The sequence below is a fragment of the Dryas octopetala genome, chromosome 6, assembly GCF_963921425.1.
Source record: "Dryas octopetala chromosome 6, drDryOcto1.1, whole genome shotgun sequence".
In the NCBI taxonomy this organism is placed as follows: Eukaryota; Viridiplantae; Streptophyta; class Magnoliopsida; order Rosales; family Rosaceae; genus Dryas; species Dryas octopetala.
Window position 1 is genome coordinate 698,911 of NC_141371.1, and position 20,609 is coordinate 719,519.

The 20,609-nt window shown below is 38.6% G+C and overlaps 3 protein-coding genes, 1 long non-coding RNA gene and 1 pseudogene across 5 annotated transcripts; 1 reads left to right on the top strand and 4 right to left on the bottom strand.

Moving 5' to 3' along the window:
• LOC147280672 (putative receptor-like protein kinase At5g39000 pseudogene) lies at nt 1–1,777 on the bottom strand (annotated as a pseudogene).
• Nucleotides 1,778–9,554: 7,777 nt separating this feature from the next.
• On the bottom strand, nt 9,555–10,902 carry LOC147280673 (uncharacterized). Its single transcript, XR_015123087.1, has 2 exons — nt 10,403–10,902; nt 9,555–9,813 (listed from the first exon to the last, which is right to left on the bottom strand). It is a non-coding gene; the product is annotated as an uncharacterized LOC147280673 (long non-coding RNA).
• Nucleotides 10,903–11,888: 986 nt separating this feature from the next.
• LOC147280674 (putative wall-associated receptor kinase-like 16) lies at nt 11,889–14,301 on the bottom strand. Of its 2 annotated transcripts, none has more exons than XM_086247862.1 (2): nt 13,384–14,301; nt 11,889–13,156 (listed from the first exon to the last, which is right to left on the bottom strand). In XM_086247862.1, exons 1-2 carry the CDS (start codon nt 14,189–14,191, stop codon nt 12,018–12,020), a joined length of 1,947 nt encoding a protein of 648 aa, XP_086103988.1. In that variant the 5' UTR covers nt 14,192–14,301; the 3' UTR covers nt 11,889–12,017. The 2 variants fall into 2 exon arrangements, with proteins under 2 accessions (XP_086103988.1, XP_086103987.1); XM_086247861.1 differs by having other exon boundaries at nt 11,889–13,198.
• Nucleotides 14,302–15,732: 1,431 nt separating this feature from the next.
• On the top strand, nt 15,733–16,383 carry LOC147280675 (NDR1/HIN1-like protein 10). Its single transcript, XM_086246361.1, has one exon. The coding sequence runs from the start codon at nt 15,733–15,735 to the stop codon at nt 16,381–16,383; it is 651 nt and encodes a 216-aa protein (XP_086102487.1).
• A 485-nt stretch (nt 16,384–16,868) lies between these two features.
• Nucleotides 16,869–18,153, bottom strand: LOC147280676 (receptor-like protein kinase ANXUR1). Its single transcript, XM_086249042.1, has one exon. The coding sequence runs from the start codon at nt 18,137–18,139 to the stop codon at nt 16,946–16,948; it is 1,194 nt and encodes a 397-aa protein (XP_086105168.1). The 5' UTR covers nt 18,140–18,153; the 3' UTR covers nt 16,869–16,945.
• Nucleotides 18,154–20,609: the final 2,456 nt, after the last annotated feature.

Genomic DNA, 20,609 nt, shown 5'->3' on the forward strand with positions numbered 1-20,609 from the left:
AAAAAGGAAAGGAAAGCAGATCGACCTTAGCTCCAATACCTCATGCTCTCTAACTATATATACATGCCACATTGTTTGTAGCTGATCGTCGATCATCATCATCTCATAGCTGCTAGAGGGCTAGCCCTTATTGTTGTATTAATTACTTTGGTCTCTCGATCAACTCAACCATGGCTGCACATGAATGTTGCTGCGTTTTTCTCTCATGCATCATCTTCCTCATCCTTGGTCTCTGTAGTTGCGTCATCTTTCCTTTGATCCTAAGCCCCCCCCTATATCTTTGACTCTAAGGTAACTGATGCCTTGCTCACAGAGTTCAACTTCAACTCCAACCACACCCTCCTCCACTACAAACTTGCCCTAAACATCACCCTCCAAAACCCCAACCCTGATTATCGCATCCATTACGATAAAATTGAACTCCTGGCTTATTACAGCAGCTAGATGTTTATTTGGTATGGTCAACGAAATACACTTCTTCTCATACCAAAGGGCAACAGTTGGTGATTCTTGGGGTTAAGGAGCTTTCTGAGTTGAAAGAGAAGAGCATGGCCAAAAAAAAAAGAAAGAGAGGAGGACTACATACCCTCATGATGAAAATTCAACAGTAGCTAGCTATTTGAATCAAGATCAACAGACCCACTTGAATCAAGATCAACAGACCTACTTGAATGTACCGGCCCGAAAGTGTGATTGATTTCAGAAAATGATATCCCTTGGAAGGTATAGTGATCGGCAGGATTAAGGTTGGCGGTGTCTGCGGTCTCCTGCAGGTCCAGTGCAGACTCAAGTTCCACCTGCACTTCACCCATTGTGGGCCTTTCAGCTCCGCTCATTCGAATGCATCTCTGGATGATCTCCATATATTTTGTCAAACAATCTGGAGCTATTTTTCCAATCAGGAATGGATCCATCCTATCAGGTAAAATAATGTCGTCCCCATCCTTGTACATGCTTGAATAAGATTTGGCACACAAGACTTCCAGTAACACGCTTCCAAATGAGTACACATCAGATTTTTCAGTAAGTTCGCCAAAGAGAGCATACTCTGGAGCCATATACCCGATTGTACCCTTCACCATCGAGTCCACTCTGATTAATGCATTAGACAGAGTAGGAGGACCCATCTTGCACAACCCCAAGTCTGAAAGCTTAGCCTCGAAGCATTCGTTCAATAGAATGTTGGAGCATTTCACGCCTCGATGGATGACAGCATGCTTAAGCCCTGCGTGGAGGTAGTGTATTGCACGCGCCACCCCAATACAGATATTCAGTCTCTGCTTCCACGACAACAGATCATGTTCCTCAGTCCTCCTGAAAAGGCTATCATAGAGGTTACCATTGGGCATGTAGTTGTAAACAAGGATAGACTCTCCTTTTTCTTCGCAGAATCCGATGAGAGAGATTAGGTTGGGGTGGCGCAGCTGACAGAGTAGCTGCACCTCCGCCCTGAACTCACGCATTCCGTCTTTTGAATTTCCAAAAATACGCTTGATTGCAACGAGTGTGGCCCCATCGTTGATATACCCTTTATACACTGAGCAAAAGCCACCGCGACCAATAACTGAGCTATCAGTATCACTGAAACATTGAGTTGCTGCTCTCATCTCATCACTGAAACATTGAGTTGCTGCTCTCATCTCATCCAGTGAAAAGCGACGGCATACTTCTTCTGGAAAGGCCCAATTTTGGTGTTTTGTATGTTTTTTCTTCCTTGGAGAGAAGAAACGCGAGACAGACATAATTAGTGATCGTTGCTGTTGCCTTCCAACTTCCAATTATCCAATCAATTGTGACTTATGAGCATCGGCACAGCCCAAAGTCAAGTCAAGTCATCTTGCCCAAAAAAAAAAAAAGAGAAAACCGCGTATAATTGAAGGGCCTCATCCACACCAATTCCACGCACACCACATTGGACCCTTTCCACCTTCACACTGGTCGTATCCACACCAATTCCACGCACACCACATTGGACCCTTTCCACCTTCACACTGGTCGTATCCACACCAATTCCACGCACACCACATTGGACCCTTCCCACATAGTTAGCGAGCCTAAGAGATAGATAATGCGGAAATTTTTTTATTTCAATGGTGAGATAACATGGAATTGATTACATATGCATGTCGGATTTGGTGTTGAATTTTATATGAGTTTACTGATATATTTTGGAATATTATCTCTGAGTTTACCGATTTTGGATTATATATTGGGTTTGAGTGTTGGATTACATATTTCATTTGTTTATATGTTGGCAAAAACGATTTGGATATTTTGTTTGTTTCTTGAACTTTTAATTGTAATTGTGTACGTACAGATTATAAAATCTAAAAATATGGGAACAAAAGAAAAATAAGATTCATAGTCCTTTCTTCTCGCTCACATACGTCTACTTAATTATAACTCATAGATTAGTAAAACAAAGACTATTTATTGAAACAAGAACAGATGGCACTCTGTTTGTTTGTAAGGGAATTAAGTTGTAGAAAGGTGGTGTCCACAGTCCACAGTCCACAGTTTGTTATTCAGACAATTTGTAAATGCAAGGAATGACAGTTTGTTATATCAACGATTCAAAAAGTCAAATAGACTAACCTTATGAATGGAAGTTGTCTTTTCTCTTTGCTCCTCCTTTGCAATTAGTATTCGTACCTTTCTCACTCAAGCCACCATTTTGCCTGATCTTATAGTTGGAGTTTTGTGAATATGAAAGAAAAACATGGCATAACTCAATAATCATACAAATGAACCTGAGAGAAACTGTTGAAGCAAAAGCTCCAGTATCAAACTGATATTTAAAATTTTGAACTGTTTCATATTCCATTTCCATAGAGAAATCCATGCTTTGGAGTATAGCTTCTTGCATACTTTCACTGCTAGAGTGCATGAATGTTAAATCACCTTTCAATAAGTGAGGCTCTTGGAACATTTCCAAGCATCTTTGAGTATTTCTCAATCCTTAATTCCAACTCTGTTGATACTTCTTTCATAGTGGGCCTCTTTTTCCCATTCAACCTCAAACATCTTGTTGCAAGCTCTGCAATAGTGCGAATATGCTCCTCCTCTGCTTCTCTAGCCACTTTAGGATCCAAAATCTGAACAAGTTTATTTTCCTTTGTACAATGAAATGAAAGATGAAACCAGATTTTTCCCTTCATCTTTAGCAAATGAAAATGGGGTTTTTCCAGTTAGTATCTCTACAAGTGTAACTCCAAAGCTATAGCCTATAGGTATCGCTTTTATCTGTGAATTTACTAGACTGATAGTACTCTGGGTCCATGTACCCAAAAGTTCCTTGTACTTGTGTAGTTGTGTGGTTAAGTGAGTTTTGCCTTAACATGCAAGAAACTGGAAACATAATCAACTCCTTGTTGGGTGCCATTGGCTTTGTGCGTGAGTACGTCCTGAAACTATATCACAACCGTCAATATATAGTTAATTAATTATTTGCTTTGTTAATAACAAACTGAAAGTATTTAATTAATAGTCATTGGATTACATTTATATTAAACTCAGACGATCCAAAGACATTAACTATTCTCAATTCTTGCATCAAATCCGGAATTAAATTTAGGAAGACTTTCATTTAGGTCATTTAGTTTTATAATATACTAAATAAAGCCGACAAATTATGGCTTGACAAAGAAGTAAAGATGTACTGCCGAACAATTGAAAATTACCGCTGACCATTCGGCGCCTGGTATGTGTGAAAAAAATAGAAAATAATAGACCAATATTGTGTAATATAGAATTGTTACAATATTATTGGACTTTAGTTAGAATTTTAAAACACAAACCTCATTCTATACTTAGGAAGGTATGAGAATAACCCGTACCCTATACCCTCAAAAAATAAAAAAATAAAAACATATTTCTTTGACAAGGCAATGATCAAATGAGGCTCACTCTGGCAAATGACTTTATTTAGAAAAAAAGAATAACATATTTCTTTGACAAGGCAATGATCAAATGACTTTATTTAGAAAAAATAAGAGCTTTCTTTAAAAAAAAAAGTCATAAGGTTTTTTTTCTAAATAAGCTTTTGGGATTTGTCCTGTTAGAAATAGATTAGGATTAGAATTGAGAGTGACCTTCTTTCCCAAGGAGTTTGGTAAAGATTAAAAACATTATATGTAGACATACTAAAGAACCGTATATCACCTATCAACTCGTAGCCATAGCTTATCGTTCATCACTAGCTTTGTTCTGAATTAATATGGCCGCTTCTGAATTCATATGGCCAAAAAAAAATATGGCCGCTTCTGAATGTGATGATTGCTGTTGTTTTGTCGACATTCTCCCCAAGATCCCTATCTTCATATTTGGCTGTGGTCTGATTGTCTTCATGGCCATCTACCACCGTCCCAATACCATTAACTCTCGCGTAACCCATGCCTCGCTCACTGAGTTCAACTTCACCCCCAACCACACCCTCCACTACAATCTTGCACTCAACATCACCCTCCGAAACCCCAACAAACATTATGGCGTCCGTTACGACAACATTGAAGTCCTGGCTTATTACAAGGACCAGAGGTTTGGGTTTGGCATGGCGAATGATTTGGTGAACTCATCAACACCCTTTAAACAAGGCCATAAGAGCACAAGTCTTGTCACGCCCTCATTCAAAGGCCAACACTCGGTGCTTCTTGGGGATGAGGAGCTTTCCAAGTTTAAAGCCGCAAGTAATTTCGACATTGTTGTCAAGCTCTCTGTTGGAAACGACTACTACACCTCACGATTGCACTCACGGCATACTAAGTTGTTCAGCTGGAAAGGAGCAAAGTCCGAGATGACATGTCACTTGAACGTTCCTTTGATCACCAGTAATACAACTACGTACAATACTATTGATCATAATGATCAACAATCTGCAGCCAAGACCAGTTTTCAAACTACCGACTGCATCAAGACATATACTTCTCTTCCTGTTCCTCATTTTCTGTCCATCTGCTTCTTTATCTACTTTATATTGCTTCTATGTTTTGGAGGTTGGTTTAATTTCCTTCTCTCGATCGCCGCCATTGTCATTTATTTTAAGCTTTTCATCATTGGAGTCCTGTAATACAAATATTCTAGCCCTTATATATATATTGTTTGCGAGCCTAGGAGATAATAATATGAGTTTATCGATTTATTGTTTGCATGTCCGCGCCGATTAATTTGATGCTCAATTATATATGAGTTTATCGATTTAATTTGGATTATATATATTGGGTTTGATTGGTGTAATTCTTAATCCTTTTAAATCGTTTTCCTATATTCATGACAAATCTAGGCGCGCAATTCACATGTTGGAGTTTACAGATTGGGCTAGCCTAAATATGGCCTCGGCCTTCGTATTAACCTTAATCCTGGATAACTTTTTTATTTCAATTAATATTTGTTTCTCTTTCACAAAACAAATAAAAGAATTAACTGATTGATCCACCAAATTGTGCAGTTTTTTCTATATACACTTTGTGACTATTTTAGCTGGATTATAAGTTTTGTCTAATTCGATTACTCAAAGTAATTTGGAGGAACTGTTGAATTAAGTAATAAATTACATTGAACATATAAAAATATCAAAAGAACAAGGTTCAAATACTATAAGAAAAAAGTCTTTTTTTAGGGAATAATAAATAAATATTATTGATAGCATATATCAGATAGTCATATATGTTTTTTGTCTATTGTCTTTCATCAATGACTTATTGCGGAGAAATTATTCTATATAACCGCTATATTGACACGTGGTATAACCAGTCTATTTGTTATAATATGAGTGGATGTTATTAATACTATACCCTACTAATATAAACACATCGTCCAGTAATACCCTTACACGTTGGATTGGTTATACCACGTGGCGGTATATCGGTTATACCCTATAATTTTTCCTTATTGCGTGATGAAAGAGATAGATATATTGAATGTATAGATGCATGAAAGTTTTTCTCCTATCTTGTAGAGCTCACTCATAATATCTTTATTATTTTCAATCATATAATCAAGAACAATTAATATAGAATCTCTAGAGTATCTTTAATTAATGTGTATCTCTTAAGTATCAAGCCATAAATTTAGAGAAATCAATCAAATCAAATTACTTGTTAATCAGAAACTCATACGATGCAATATTAGGGATCTTGAATCCTATCTTAGTGGTACGTACAATTGGTAGGAACTAGTATTTGTTAGTGATCGAGTGATTCATAAAATTTTGATTTTGTAGTGATGAGCCAAATCCTCAAGATTAATTAGCTCAAGTGGCCATGAGGAAATGAGTTAGAATCTATATAAATCAAAAGCTAATATACGTAACCTATGGAAAGAATCAAGTTATTTTGGCTGGAGCATTCAGTTTTTTTGTTTTTTATTTTTTCTTTATACACGAAAGAATCAAGTTATTTAGGCACAGTTGTGCTTCTTTGTGAGAATTTACTTATACATATATAGACGTGCAGCAGCCTTCAGTTGCGGGATCCCGCAAATAGGCTGGATGCGGGAGAACATTGCTGGCCGTTGGATCTCATTAAAAGAGATCCAACAGTGGAGGCTTTAACCACTTGAACCAACTTGAACCAACATATCTCTAACCCACTTGAACCAACTTAACCCATCCCCCAACAGAGAAAACCCACCCTTGCGCCCACGACCCAGCAACCGACCACCACCATCACCCAGCTCGCCGTCGACCCCCCCTTCCGACCTAAGCTTACCGGCGAACACACCAGGCGCCGGCCACCCTCCCGAGCTCACACTCTCCCCTCATTCTCTCTCTCGCCCCGTGTCTCTCTCTCTGCTCTCCCCCTCTGTGCGCAGCACCGGCCATCAACGTCGGCCTCCCCTCGCAGTCGCCACTCTCCGGTGACCTTCCCTCAGGCCGGCGACCTCGCCCAGCACTCCTCCAGCCAGCCCAGCCGCGCGCACAGAAAACCCAGAAAACCCACTGTTTGGCTCGCCTTTGTCTCGTCGGATTCTGACCAATTTCCAGCGCCAATCACCTCCATTTTTGGTGAGATTTCTTCCTCTTCCTTTGGGCTTTTATTTTCCTAACTGATATTGATTAGATTCGAGTATATAGGAATTTGAAAATTTTGGGTTTTGAAGCCATTCGGGAAATTGTATTAGAAGGTTTGGGTGTGTAGTGGGACTTGTGGGATTGAAAACCCATTACTCCAATGAGCTCAATTACATAGGTGAAATAAGAGAGGATGGGAGAATAAGCACTGATTGACTGCTTAGTGCTTACACTATTTGTTTGATTGGGATTATGTGATTGAAACCCAATTGTGGTTGTATGATTAAGCTAGCTCGATAAGATGAGCTTTCTGTTTTCGTTTTATATATTTCGTCTTCTGTAATGAAATTGTTAAGAAGATTCAGAGTTTGTTTTTGTTCTCATTGAAGTATTTGATATTGTCTGGTTTAGTTTCCTTCTACTAACTAAATTGCTGCCTAGTTTTTATTATTTTGTTATTTTATTATAATTTCCTTTGGTTGGTTAGGTCTTGCTCCTGAAATTCCTGAGGACCTGTACCATCTTATCAAGAAGGCAGTGTCAATTAGGAAGCATTTGGAGAGGAACAGGAAGGACAAGGATTCAAAGTTTCGGCTGATTCTGGTGGAGAGCAGGATACACAGACTTTCTCGTTACTACAAGCAAACAAAAAAGCTTCCTCCTGTCTGGAAATAGTAAGCATTCTCACTTCCTTTCCAACTTCTACATTTTTATGGTTTTGAGCACGACTCTTAGGCATGTTTATGACTTGTTGCTTTGTTTATGTGACCAATTTACCTCCCAGCCAGTAATGTAGTTCGGATAGGCTCACAAGGTTTAGAAGTGACACATAGGTGTAGCTGTTCAATTCTACTTAAAATTCAGTGGATTTTTTATGTGACAACTGTCCTCATATGGAGGGCATATAGCGTTGAACAAATAGGGTTTCAAATGAATCAAATCATATCTTCGTTTGATGGGCAATGCAATATTCTAACTTCTTTTTGGAACTGAAATCTGTACCTATTTAACACAATAGCTTAATCATTTGAGTATTCTTAGTTTGTATATGTTTTAGGCTTATTCTTTGCAGATTTGTTCTATTGTTACTGTATAATAATGTGAGTACTGTGTTTTGTTTTACAGTGAGTCAACCACTGCCAGCACTCTTGTTGCTTAGGTTGGGTTTGTAACTTGCACAGTTCTGTGATAACTTGGGTAATTATATGGATACCCTGGAAGAGCAAGATGGAAGATTGTATGGAAGATGGAAGAACAACAGAGAAACCTAGGAGTTTGGTCATTTGATTTTGTGCTATTCATCTTTTTAGTTTAACCATTTTACATTTGCACCACTCATGTATTTGAAATTTTGAGCTATTGAGGTTGCAGCTATATTTGCGTTTACTGTATACCGTAATCTGGAAAGTCATATTTAGTAGTTGATGGGATCGGCCTTACATACAAAATGGTTGGCATATGCTACAATTATACCATCTGCTATTTTACCACGGTTGGATATCATAAGAAACTCAAGAAACCCGAGTAATTAAATTTGATGTAGATGCAGAGAGAGACCTTGAATTCTTGAGATTTCGTCAACATAATTGTAGATCTTTAATTAAAAGAGTCTTTGTATTCTCTCTCAAGCATATGCCCATCGATCCCCCTTTTAGCTATTTTCTCTGCTTTCTTTGTCTTTGAATATATGATTTTGATTTTTAACTTACTAGGATGAAGTTGAAAAACCGCAAAGACCAAAAAAAAACCTCTGTGGAATCTGTTAGAATTTTATATCAATGCAGTAATTTACATTCAGTAATGAAACAGTTGACATATCATATGGCAATTACGACATCTCATATGGCAATTACTTAAGCACTCGAATGTCAATTGGAAATCAAATGCCAATTGGAAACCTCTGTGGAATCTGTTAGAATTTTATATCAATGCAGTAATTTACATTCAGTAATGAAACAGTTGACATATCATATGGCAATTACGACATCTCATATGGCAATTACTTAAGCACTCGAATGTCAATTGGAAATCAAATGCCAATTGGAAACCTCTGTGGAATCTGTTAGAATTTTATATCAATGCAGTAATTTACATTCAGTAATGACACAGTTGACATATCATATGACAATTACGACATCTCATATGGCAATTACTTAAGCACTCGAATGTCAATTGGAAATCAAATGCCAATTGGAAATTACTGCCACTAACAGGAGCCCATAACCACCACCTCTTACTTAAGCTTCCATTGCTGCCACTAACAGGAGCCCATAACCACCACCTCTTCCTTTTTGTTTTAACTTTTATTTCCTGAAATCTTTTTAGAAATATTTTATTATTCAAGGTTGAGAGTTTTTGAGTCATTTAACAATAAGCTGCAACTATGACCAAAAAACAAACAATAAGGTGCAATGATCTTTTAAAAATGTTATTCCATTGGCACCCAAACTCGTTTCCTCAGAGTTCCCTCTTGGGCCTTACTGTGTTAAGTGGAGGTGTTAAATTGAAGCTCACGTGGACACAAGACATATTGCATAGAGATGACAGATGAAAGGAGAATAATAAGCGACATTTATTGCTTGATAAATATCGAATTGGGTTTATTAAATCTGAAGAATTTAAACAAAACCACATATCTAGTCATCTTTTAGCAACAAAAGCTTACATGGATGAAATTTAACCTACACTCTTCAAATTCTAAAACTTATGCAGACTTCTCTTCTCTATCTGCAATATCCTTAAGCATTTCCTTCAACTCACCATTCTACACAGGATAGACCACAGTATTAAACCAATGCAATGGTCTGCTGAAAGGAAAAACATGAGATACAAAAAAGCACAGGTCAGAGAACCACAAAGAGGAACATACATGTACAGAGAAATATGAATAGTGCTACCACAAATATTTCAAAATAAGGTTACAAATTCAAAAAAAAAAAAAAATGGTAAGCAAGAACAGAAGCTGAACATTATCTAAACTGATGGTGTCACTTAAAATTATAAATGGTTGTGGGCTGAACCTCACTCTTCTTTTTAAGATTACAAGTATTCTGCAACCCCCCAGCATTCAATTCTAACCAGCAACAGAGAATCTAATGATAACATAACAGGGAGAAGCCAACAGAGTATATCCAAGGTTATATGCAGAAGAAAACCCAGAAAACCAAGAAAACCCAGAAAACCAGAAACCCACTCAAATCCTTCAATCTTAAACCACAATTGGGGTTCCTAGGAATAGAATTTATTATTCAAATCAACAAAATAGCCCTCTAGTCCGAAAATTTAAGAACAACCCGAATGGCTTCAAAACCCAAAATTTTCAAATTCCTATATACTCGAATCTAATCAATATCAGTTAGGAAAATAAAAGCCCATAGGAAGAGGAAGAAATCTCACCAAAAATGGAGGTGATTGGCGCTGGAAATTGGTCAGAATCCGACGAGACAAAGGCGAGCCAAACAGTGGGTTTTCTGGGTTTTCTGTGCGCGCGGCTGGGCTGGCTGGAGGAGTGCTGGGCGAGGTCGCCGGCCTGAGGGAAGGTCACCGGAGAGTGGCGACTGCGAGGGGAGGCCGACGTTGATGGCCGGTGCTGCGCACAGAGGGGGAGAGCAGAGAGAGAGACACGGGGCGAGAGAGAGAATGAGGGGAGAGTGTGAGCTCGGGAGGGTGGCCGGCGCCTGGTGTGTTCGCCGGTAAGCTTAGGTGGGAAGGGGGGGGTCGACGGCGAGCTGGGTGATGGTGGTGGTCGGTTGCTGGGTCGTGGGCGCAAGGGTGGGTTTTCTTCTTCAGGTGTGGGTTTTCTCTGTTGGGGGATGGGTTAAGTTGGTTCAAGTGGGTTAGAGATGAGTTAAAGCCTCCACTGTTGGATCTCTTTTAATGAGATCCAACGGCCAGCATTCTTCTCCCGCATCCAGCCTATTTGCGGGATCCCGCAACTGAAGGTTGCTGTATAGACGTGACTCTCTCTTTGGGGTTAGTCCTACACTCCTAAGAGAAAAACAGACCTCCAGCCCCAAAGAAAATCAAAGCAAACCTCCAACCATGGCGGCTTCTAATCATTGCAGTTACTTTGTCCGCACTCTCCAAGGTATCATCTTGATCCTTGGCATTGTTCTCATGATCTTGATGGTCATCAACCGCCACCCCTATACCATTAACTCTCGCGTAACCCATGCCTTGCTCACTCACTTCAACTTCAACCCCAACCACACCCTCCACTACAATCTTGTCCTCAACATCACCCTCCAAAACCCCAACACATATCATCGCGTCCATTACGATAGCATTGAACTCCTGGCTTATTACAAGAACCAGAGGTTTGGGTTTGATATGGGTCCTAATCCTATGGCGAATTTGATGAACTCCTTTTACCAAGACCATCAGAACACAACTCTACTTCTCACACCCACATTCAAAGGCCAACAGTTGGTCATTCTTGGTGATGAGGATCTTTCCCAGTTTAAGGCTGCTAGTAATTATGATATTGTTGTCAAGCTCTCTGTTCGAAACAACTACTTCATCTCGCCGCGTACTAAGTTGATCACCAGTTGGGAAGAAGCTAGCCAAGTCTGAAATCACATGTGAATTGAACGTTCCTTTGATCACCACTACTTACAATAATACTGAAGATCAACAATCTGCAGCCACTACCACTTTTGAGACTGCCGAGTGCAAGGAGATATATACTTCTCTTCGTGTTCCTTTTTTTCTGTCCATCTGTTTCCTTTCCTACATGTTATTGGTTCTAGCTTTTGGAATTTATCCTAGGACTGTGATTCTCATCTCCATTTGTATCGATTTCATGCTTCTATTCTAGTCATAACAAATAATAGATGATAGAGATCTTTTTTTCTTAGTTAGTTAGCGTGTCTAGAAAACCATAAACATGAAATAGAAACTGATCTTATGTATGGTTGGAGTTTTTCGAATACATGAAAATCAAAGATGCCATAACTCTATAATCATTCATAATGAACCTGAAAGAAAACTGGGGATCGAAAAAAACTGATATTTACACTGATGCAGATTCCATTTCCAAAGAGAAATCAATGCTTTGCTCTATAGGTGCTTGCATGACTACACTGGTAGAGTGCATGAATGCCATTTCATCTTTCAATGTCTGAGGCTCTTGGAACATTTCCAAGCATCTTTGAGTGTTCCTCAATCCTTCCAACTCTGTTGATACCTCTTTCATAGTAGGCCTCTTTTTCCCATTCAACCTCAAACATCTTGTTGCAAGCTCAGCAATTGTTTGAATATGCTCCTTCTCTGCTTCTCTAGCCACTTGAGGATCCAAAATCTGAACAAGTTGATTTTCCCTTGTCAATGAAATGAAAGATGCAACCAGATTTTCCCCTTCATCTTTAGCAAAAGAAAATGGGCTTTTCCCAGTGAGTATCTCTACAAGTGTAACTCCAAAGCTATAGGTGTCACTTTTATCTGTGAATATACTAGACTGGAAGTACTCTGGATCCATGTACCCAAAAGTCCCTTGTACTTGTGTGGTTAAGTGAGTTTTGTCAAGTGGGACTGATTTTGAAGTCCCAAAGTCAGACACTTTTGCACTAAACTTATGGTCTAGAAGTATGTTAGAGGATTTGATGTCTCTATGAAAGATGGGGATTGAAGCTGCAGAGTGCATATATGCTACTGCTCCGGCAACTTCACAAGCAATTCTGAAGCGAATTTCCCAAGAAAGTGATGATTCAATGTCTTTCTGCTTGATATGATGGGAGAGTGTTCCATTAGGAATGAATTCATATACTAGTACTGGAACCTCAGTCTCCAAGCAACAACCAAGTAATTTCACGATGTTTCGATGATTAATTTGAGACAAAATGACAACTTCATTAATGAATTGGTCAATCTGATTTGCATCTATTGCTCTTGACCTTTTAACAGCCACTATGGTACCATCAGGTAACATCCCTTTATAAACTGTGCCATAGCCTCCCTGCCCAAGAAACCGACTCTGGTTGTAGTTATCTGTTGCTTTTTCCAGCTCCTCTGCAGTAAATAGTTTCGCTTTATTACTAGTACTTCCATAGGATGAGTATTTTTCTTGCAACAAAAAGCCTCCATTTTGCTTGAAAAGTTTCTCCTTATGGATTTTGATTTTCCTTCTCTTTAGGCAATGGTATAACTTGTACCCTGAAAGGAACAGACATATGAATGCAATGCCAATGCCAATACCTGTTACGAAAATGAGTAAAGAAAGAAAACCAATCAGATTATATCTGAAGTTGAAATACCAGATAGTAATTGTATATCTGAGTGCTGTGTTTAATTTCAACAACAATATTTGCAGATTTTGTCATCGGTGGTTGATAAAAGTACTTAAGTAGACAGAAAAGAAAATTAAGGAGAGATACACGTACCTAATAGTGTAACCAATTTCACAGGAAACCTTTTACCATCATGAATGCAATTGAGATATTCAAGGCTCCCATCTGCAACATAAGCATCAGAGCTGAGGCATTTTTTACCTTTGAGTGGAACAAGAAGAGTCGTAGTAGGGTCGATAGTGCTGTCCTGAGACAACATATTTGCCCCCATTACACTTTGTGCGCTGACCCCAAACATGTTTCCAATTGATGCAATTGTGTCATTCTTGGCTACTATATATGTGAGCAGGGAGGTAATCCCATCTACAGTTTGATTTTCACTAGGACAAGCACATCTCACAGGAACCACTAACACTGCTCCCACTGGAATATTCTCAGGGTCATAGTAGTTCTGGCCTATCATAGCCTGGCATGTAGTGAGGCCTTGGTATGTGTCATTGGCTGTGTGAAAATATGTATCGCCTTTTGTAACTGTGTAAGGAGAGGAGTGCTGGAATATATTGCCTGAACATGAACAAGAAACTGGAACTATAATCAACTTATTTGTTGGAATTGTGTCACCTGGTGAAATTTTGTTGATTGAGGCAATCGCAGAGGCTTCAGTGCCAAGCAGATAGGCGATGCTGATGGCGGTGTCATAAGGTGTTTGGGATCTGAAGGTGACATAGGTCTGGCATGACTTGGCACTGCCATCACAGAGGTACCCTTTTGATATAGCAGGGTTGCTAGAGCAGTTAAACTGTGTGCTATTGAGGTATGCCTGCTGAGCTTGTGCTGGTTGATAAAATAAGGGCAGGAACGAGTATGCATAATAGAGGAAGTAGAATGAAAATGGTTCCATGGCTTGGATCACTTTGATACCAAACCAGATATGAGTTTGGCTTTTTCTTATAGATCAGGTCAGATATAATTAATATAGAAAAGAATGGTTTGGCATGAATTTCCTGGTTGTTTCCGAACTTATTGTTGGAATATATTAAAATATTGTAGGGGTTACAGCATGTGTGTATCAGCATGGGTTAAGGCATGTTGTGTCTGCCTTATGTTCCCTTGTATTTCCTAAATAAACCTCCCACTGGGAGAAGAATATATAAACAACTCAGAATTACCCAAAACATTAGATTTGACACTTATATCATGATTCATGAGGAAGATAAGATAAGAAATGAATCAGAATTGTCAGTTAGCTTGAAGTGAATTGTTACGTCTCTTTCTTGGGATGGTACGTGTCTGTCTCATTTCAAATCAGATTATATCTTCAGCTAACTACCATTCCATAAAAGCCAATACTAGCTAGAGCCTTGCACAACTTTACCTCATGATTTTGACTGGTAAGTGGTGTAGTTCCCGGTCAAATTGGCTTACAACGTGGCAATATCAAAGTTCAAGAGCTTGCTCTGTATGAATTCTTAAAACTTTGACCAAAAAATAATCTTAGAACTGCATTGACCAAAAGAGACATTAAATAATAAATATTACTGATCGCATATCTCTTAGCTAGACCAAAAAAACAAGGAATCTTAGAACTGAATTAGCCAAAGAGACATTAAATCTTAAATATTACTGACCCTATGTTGTCATCTTGTGGGCCTTGTGGCCCATTCATAATATTTTCATACATTTTTCAATTAAATATTATATAATCAGGAATATTTAATATGGAATATCTCGAAGATCATGTGGTTGTATACTTGTATCTCATGATTATTTCCTAAATACACTACAAAAAATATGAGCAAAGCCCACTAATGATTGGTGGCTATAAAAGGGGTGGCAATTAGCAATAGGACTAAAGTGCCTCTATTTTAACAAAAATGGATGACAATGGGGCAATATGCACTAAAGTACCAAATTGCCACCCCTTTTGTAGTCGTCAATCATTAGTGGGTTTTGCTCATATTTTTTGTAGTGATATACTGATATCTGGAGGTAATTTTCAAGAAATCAAATCAAATCCAATTGCTTGCTGGCAAAGAAGAGTAGAAGACTCATATGAGACAATACTACTACTATTCTCTAATCTCTACAATTGGGTGAAATTGGCTGTGTGTGATCTCTTGCACTCTCGATCTCTTGACAATTAATGAAAAAAATTTTGGGGAGATCGAGAAATAAAAATTCGTACAGCGATTGATCTCATTCTTGCAAAAAGAAAATAAGGACATGCAGCAAATTCATTTGATATATAATAAACAAATGTATTATTATATTTTTTTTAATCAAAAACAATTGTATGAATTGATGCACTAATTAAAATGTTAAAAATTAAAAATGACCTCTGGTTGGGTACTGGGCCAAAGCATACGTAACCTATAAATATATGAGAATTAATCATTGATATCTTGTGGCCAAACCCTTAAACCCTCTATTAATTTCTCAACCATGGCGACAACTACTTGTAGCAATATTTTGGTTATTTCCTGTACATTACTCTCATTGAGCATCTTGGCCTTCCTTGTCAATTTCTTTTGTTTTTTGGGCGAGCGCCCTAGTATTGTAAACTTTGAGGTAACTCAAGCCACGCTCAGTGACTTCAACTACACCACCACCAACACTACTCTTCGCTACAATCTTGCCCTCAACATCAAAGTTCGAAACCCCAACAAATATTATGAGAACTATTACGATAATATTGAAGTCATGGCTTATTACCACAACCATATGCTTGATAGAGTGAATTTGAACCCCTTTTACCAAAATAATAATACAGTTATTGTTTTAACACCCTCGTTCATAGGGCAGCAGTTGGTGTTTCTTAGGGTTGATGAGCTTTATAAGTTTGAGAGTGGTGCTACAGTTCACGATATCGTTGTCAAACTCCATCTTCGAAATAAGTACTTCACGTCGCAACGTGATCAGTCTTCTACCAGATGGCGAGTGCAGCTCAAGATCGTGTGTAACTTGAAGGTTCCTTTGATCATGACTACTGATATTAATGACGGACAATCTGCCAGTACTGTCAGCACTACTAGTTTTGAGCCTACCAAGTGCAATCGTCATGCCAAGTTACGGAGCATATATAGCTGTACGTAACTGAGGTTTTTTTTTTTTTTTTTTGGTATGGTTCTTACGTACATTAATTTAATTTTTTTAGATAACTTGCATAAGATTGATTAAAACGTTTTATGGAAAAGTCGTTTCTAGTCGTACGTAATTTATATATATATATATCATTCGATATAATTGTTCTTGATCAGTTGACCACATTACTTATTAGTGCATGTGATTCAATATTACATCATGGTCTCAGAAGAGACAAATATGTGAATCTTTAATGTTCATGTATAATTTATATACTACATATATATATTTCAAAGGTACGAAATTATGTGGGACTATGATAGCTAGTACTTTCTCTCAAGTGTCAATGCTAGGGTTGGAGTCACTCAGTGGTACTCCTCCTTCATCTCCATCAACAATACATTTATTTTGATACCATGTTAGACAACAAATTCGTAAAAAGTATTTAAGATGTTCAAAAATAAGTTAATAATGAAACTAACAAAAGAAACGTACAATGACAGGTCAAATAGGCCAGAAACCAGTATGAGACCAAAGGCAAGAAAAACGGAGGCCCAAATACATATAAGAGAATCTACATGTACCCATTTGGATGAAGACCAACAGACCCATTTGAATCTAGCCCAAACACTTGTAAGAGAATGTGATTGATTCCAGAAAATGATATTCCTTGGAAGGTATAGTGATCGTGATCGGGAGGATTAAGGTTGGTGGTGTCTGCACTCTCCTGCAGCTCCAGTGCAGACTCAAGTTCCAGCTGCACTTCACCCATTGTGGGCCTTTGGGCTGCTGTAAGGTGAAGACATCTCTGGATGATCTCCATATATTTTGTCAAACAATCTGGAGCTATTTTGCCAATTACAAATGGATCTATCATATCAGGCCCAAAAGTCTCGCCTTCATTGATGCCTGTTCTTATGTCTCTTGAACAAGATCTGGCACACAAAACTTCCAGTAACACCATTCCAAATGAAAACACATCAGATTTGTCCGTAAGTTTTTCATAAAGTATATACTCTGGATCAAGATACCCATATGTACCCGTTAACCTCGATTCCACTCTGATTACTGCGTTTGACAAAGCAGGGGGACCCATCTTGCACAACCCCAACTCTGTAAGCTTAGCATCGAAGCTTTCGTTCAATAGAATGGTGGAGCATATCACGTCTCGATGGATGATAGCATGCTTAACCCCTGCGTGGAGGTAGTGTATTGCACGCGCCACCCCTATACAGATATTCAGTCTCTGCTTCCATGACAACGGATGCTTTCCAGCCTCGAAGAGGCTAGCAGAGAGGCTGCCATTGGGCGTGTAGTTGCAAACAACTAAATACTCTTCTTTTTCTTCACAGAAGCCGATGAGAGAAACAAGGTTGGGGTGGCGCAGCTGACAGAGTAGCAGCACCGGTACCTCCGCCTTGAATGCACGCATTCCCTCTTTTGAATCTCCCAAAAAACGCTTGACTGCAACCACTGTGGCCCCTTCATCGATATACCCTTTATACACTGCGCCAAAGTCACTGGCACCAATACGTAAGTTATCATTGAAACATTGAGTTGCTGCTCTCATCTCATCCAGTGAAAAGCGACGGCATAGTTGTTCTAGAAAGGACCAATTTTGATGATGTTTTTTCTTCCTTGGAGATAAGAAGAAACATGAGATAGACCGTGGAGTAAACCCCATAATCCTGTTTTGATTGATTGCTTTCGGCCTTTTACCCGCGACTATGCTATTGTATTTGCTGCCTGCCATCAAGTAAATATACATAAGATGATGATGAACAAGGGGCAACCCAAGCCCAAAACTCAAGTCTTCATAGTCAACCCTTTATATGCTTTATGCTCACGCACGCGTTGCCTAAGTTTCGTCTTAGAAACTCAAACTCACCAACCTTGCCTAAGTTGTTTTATGCCTTTTTTTTTTGGGGGGGGGGGGGGGGGGGGGGGTGTATTCAGACCACCCAAAACCACAAACTCAAACTCACCAACCTTGCCTAAGTTGTTTTATGCTTTATGGTCAACCCCACCCTTTCCCATCGCCGGTGCGACCCACCCACCCCGATCTCTCCTCTCTCCCCCCTCTCTCTGCCTCTCTCCCTCACCAGACCACCAGGGTGGCCGGCGCAACCCCACCCCCTCCCATTGCCGGTCGACCCTACCCCTCTCCATCGCCAGCGCGACCCACCCACCCCCGATCTCCCTTCTCTCTCTCTCTTCCCTCTCTCTGCCTTCTTCCTTCTCTCTCCCCTCTCTCTGCCTCCCTCACCGGACCACCATGGGTGGCCAGCGCGACCCCATAGACCTCCAGATCGGGGGTCGCGCCGGCCACCCATGGTGGTCCGGTGAGGGAAGGAGGCAGAGAGAGGGAAGAAGGCAGAGAGAGAGAGAAGGGAGATCGTGGTGGGTGGGTCGCGCTGGCGAAGGGGAGGGGTGGGGTTGTGCCGGTGGCGGGGAGGGGTGCCAGCCAAAATTGGAGAAATGAGTTTTTTTTAATGCAGGGGCAAAATGGGCAAAAAATTGTGGGGGTGGTCAACTTAGTAGTTTTGGGTGGTTTGAATAGCCCCCTTATGCTTTATGCTCTTGCAGACAAATGAGTTGTAATTAATTAAAAATCTATATAATAAAACAGAACGGTTTTTGAATTCTAAAATTTATTTATGGGTTCGAATGACTGAGATCGTTTCAACTTAAATTTAATGGTCATTTATCTATTTCCAAAATTTACTTTCCCTCCATGAGAATTAGTTTGCTGTTTTTCTCCTTAATTAATTTTTCGTTAATTTCTCTTCTTAATTAATTTCCCCTTAATTTCACATATTCAATTTTTTTTTAGTCTTTCATTTGGGTTGAACAATTATATTTGTTTGTATTTGTGATTTGAAAATAGAAATAGAAGAAGCCTCTTAAACGGATTATGCTTGCTAAAATATCAGTTTTTACGCAATAGAAAGAGCTATTTCACACTCGCGGGAGAGACTAGTCTATATAATAAAACAGAACAGTTTTTAAATCCTAAAATTTATCTCCGGGTCCGAATGACTGAAATCTTTTTAACTTAAATCCAATGGTCAGTTATTTATTTCTCAAATTCACTTTCCCGCCTATGAGAATTGGTTTACCACCTCTCTCTCCTTAATTAATTTTTCATTAATTTTTTATCCTTAATTAATTTATCCTTAATTTTACATATTCAATTTTTTTTTGGATCTTTCATTTGGGTTGAACTAGGTTTGTTTGTATTTGTAATTTGATAATAGAAATAGGAAAAACCTATGAAACAAATTACGTTTGCCAAAATATCGGTGTTTGCGCAATAGAAAGAGCCGCTTCACACTCGCGGAAGAGACTAGTAAGTTAATAATATACATCAAACTAACAAATTATCCATAACCTATAATATTAAAGCATTCAATTTTTTTTTTTTTTGGGTCATGTGTAAGTACATCCACCAAAAGCCTATTGGCAAAGCGCAATTGCTTCCTTTGTTAGTGGGCTTTTGAAGTATAGGCAAAAGGCTCAAGCCGCTCAACCAGAATAATAGTACTGAAATATCAAAATAATTGCACCCGCACTACCTCTTGCCTACTCATATGTATTTTTTTGGCTTTGGGTCTAGCACTAGCAATACACAGGAGGAGAAGAGTGAGGAACTCACGAAAGTCTTGTGGGTTGTGTTTGTCACTTTTATTTCAATTTGATCATGTATTATGTAATGTACCTTCTCAAACAAATGGTCTTTTCGTTTGGGTTTGAACAAAATGACCCATTACTCTTACCAATAATAGGGGTTTTTTTTATCATCTCTGAGCTAATATGGAACTAACTTTCAAGACGAGATCAAATTTGATAGCAGGAAAGAAATTTTTTTGTGTTTTCTAACTCATCTCTCTTTTTAGAAAAGTAAAATAGAGGCATAGTGTTTACACCTTAAAATAATATAACAGTCGGCAGATGAGACAAACAATATATTCAAAACCTTCCTAAACACTTTCTAAAATTGCTTATAAAAGCATATAAATGGTCTTTATTATAATCAAATAACTAAAAGATTTTCGATTTTAATAATTTTTTATCTTTAAAGTAAAATCTAAAAAATAAAAAATTCAAATTATAAAAAAAAATTACATTATATGACGAACCCAAAAAATAATTTAACTTTGTATTAACTACCTAACTAACTAGTTAACTCTTGACAACATTTTTGCCCTTTTCACTATGGTATTTGAAGTTCAAAACGT

Excerpts from the sequence above, each read along its gene's own strand:
- LOC147280676 (XM_086249042.1), bottom strand. The coding sequence starts at position 18,139 with ATGTATATTTACTTGATGGCAGGCAGCAAATACAATAGCATAGTCGCG.
- LOC147280674 (XM_086247861.1), bottom strand. The coding sequence starts at position 14,191 with ATGGAACCATTTTCATTCTACTTCCTCTATTATGCATACTCGTTCCTG. Across the intron at positions 13,199-13,383 it reads GAAATTGGTTACACTATTAG|GTATTGGCATTGGCATTGCA; the intron begins GTACGTGTATCT and ends TTTTCGTAACAG.
- LOC147280675 (XM_086246361.1), top strand. The coding sequence starts at position 15,733 with ATGGCGACAACTACTTGTAGCAATATTTTGGTTATTTCCTGTACATTA.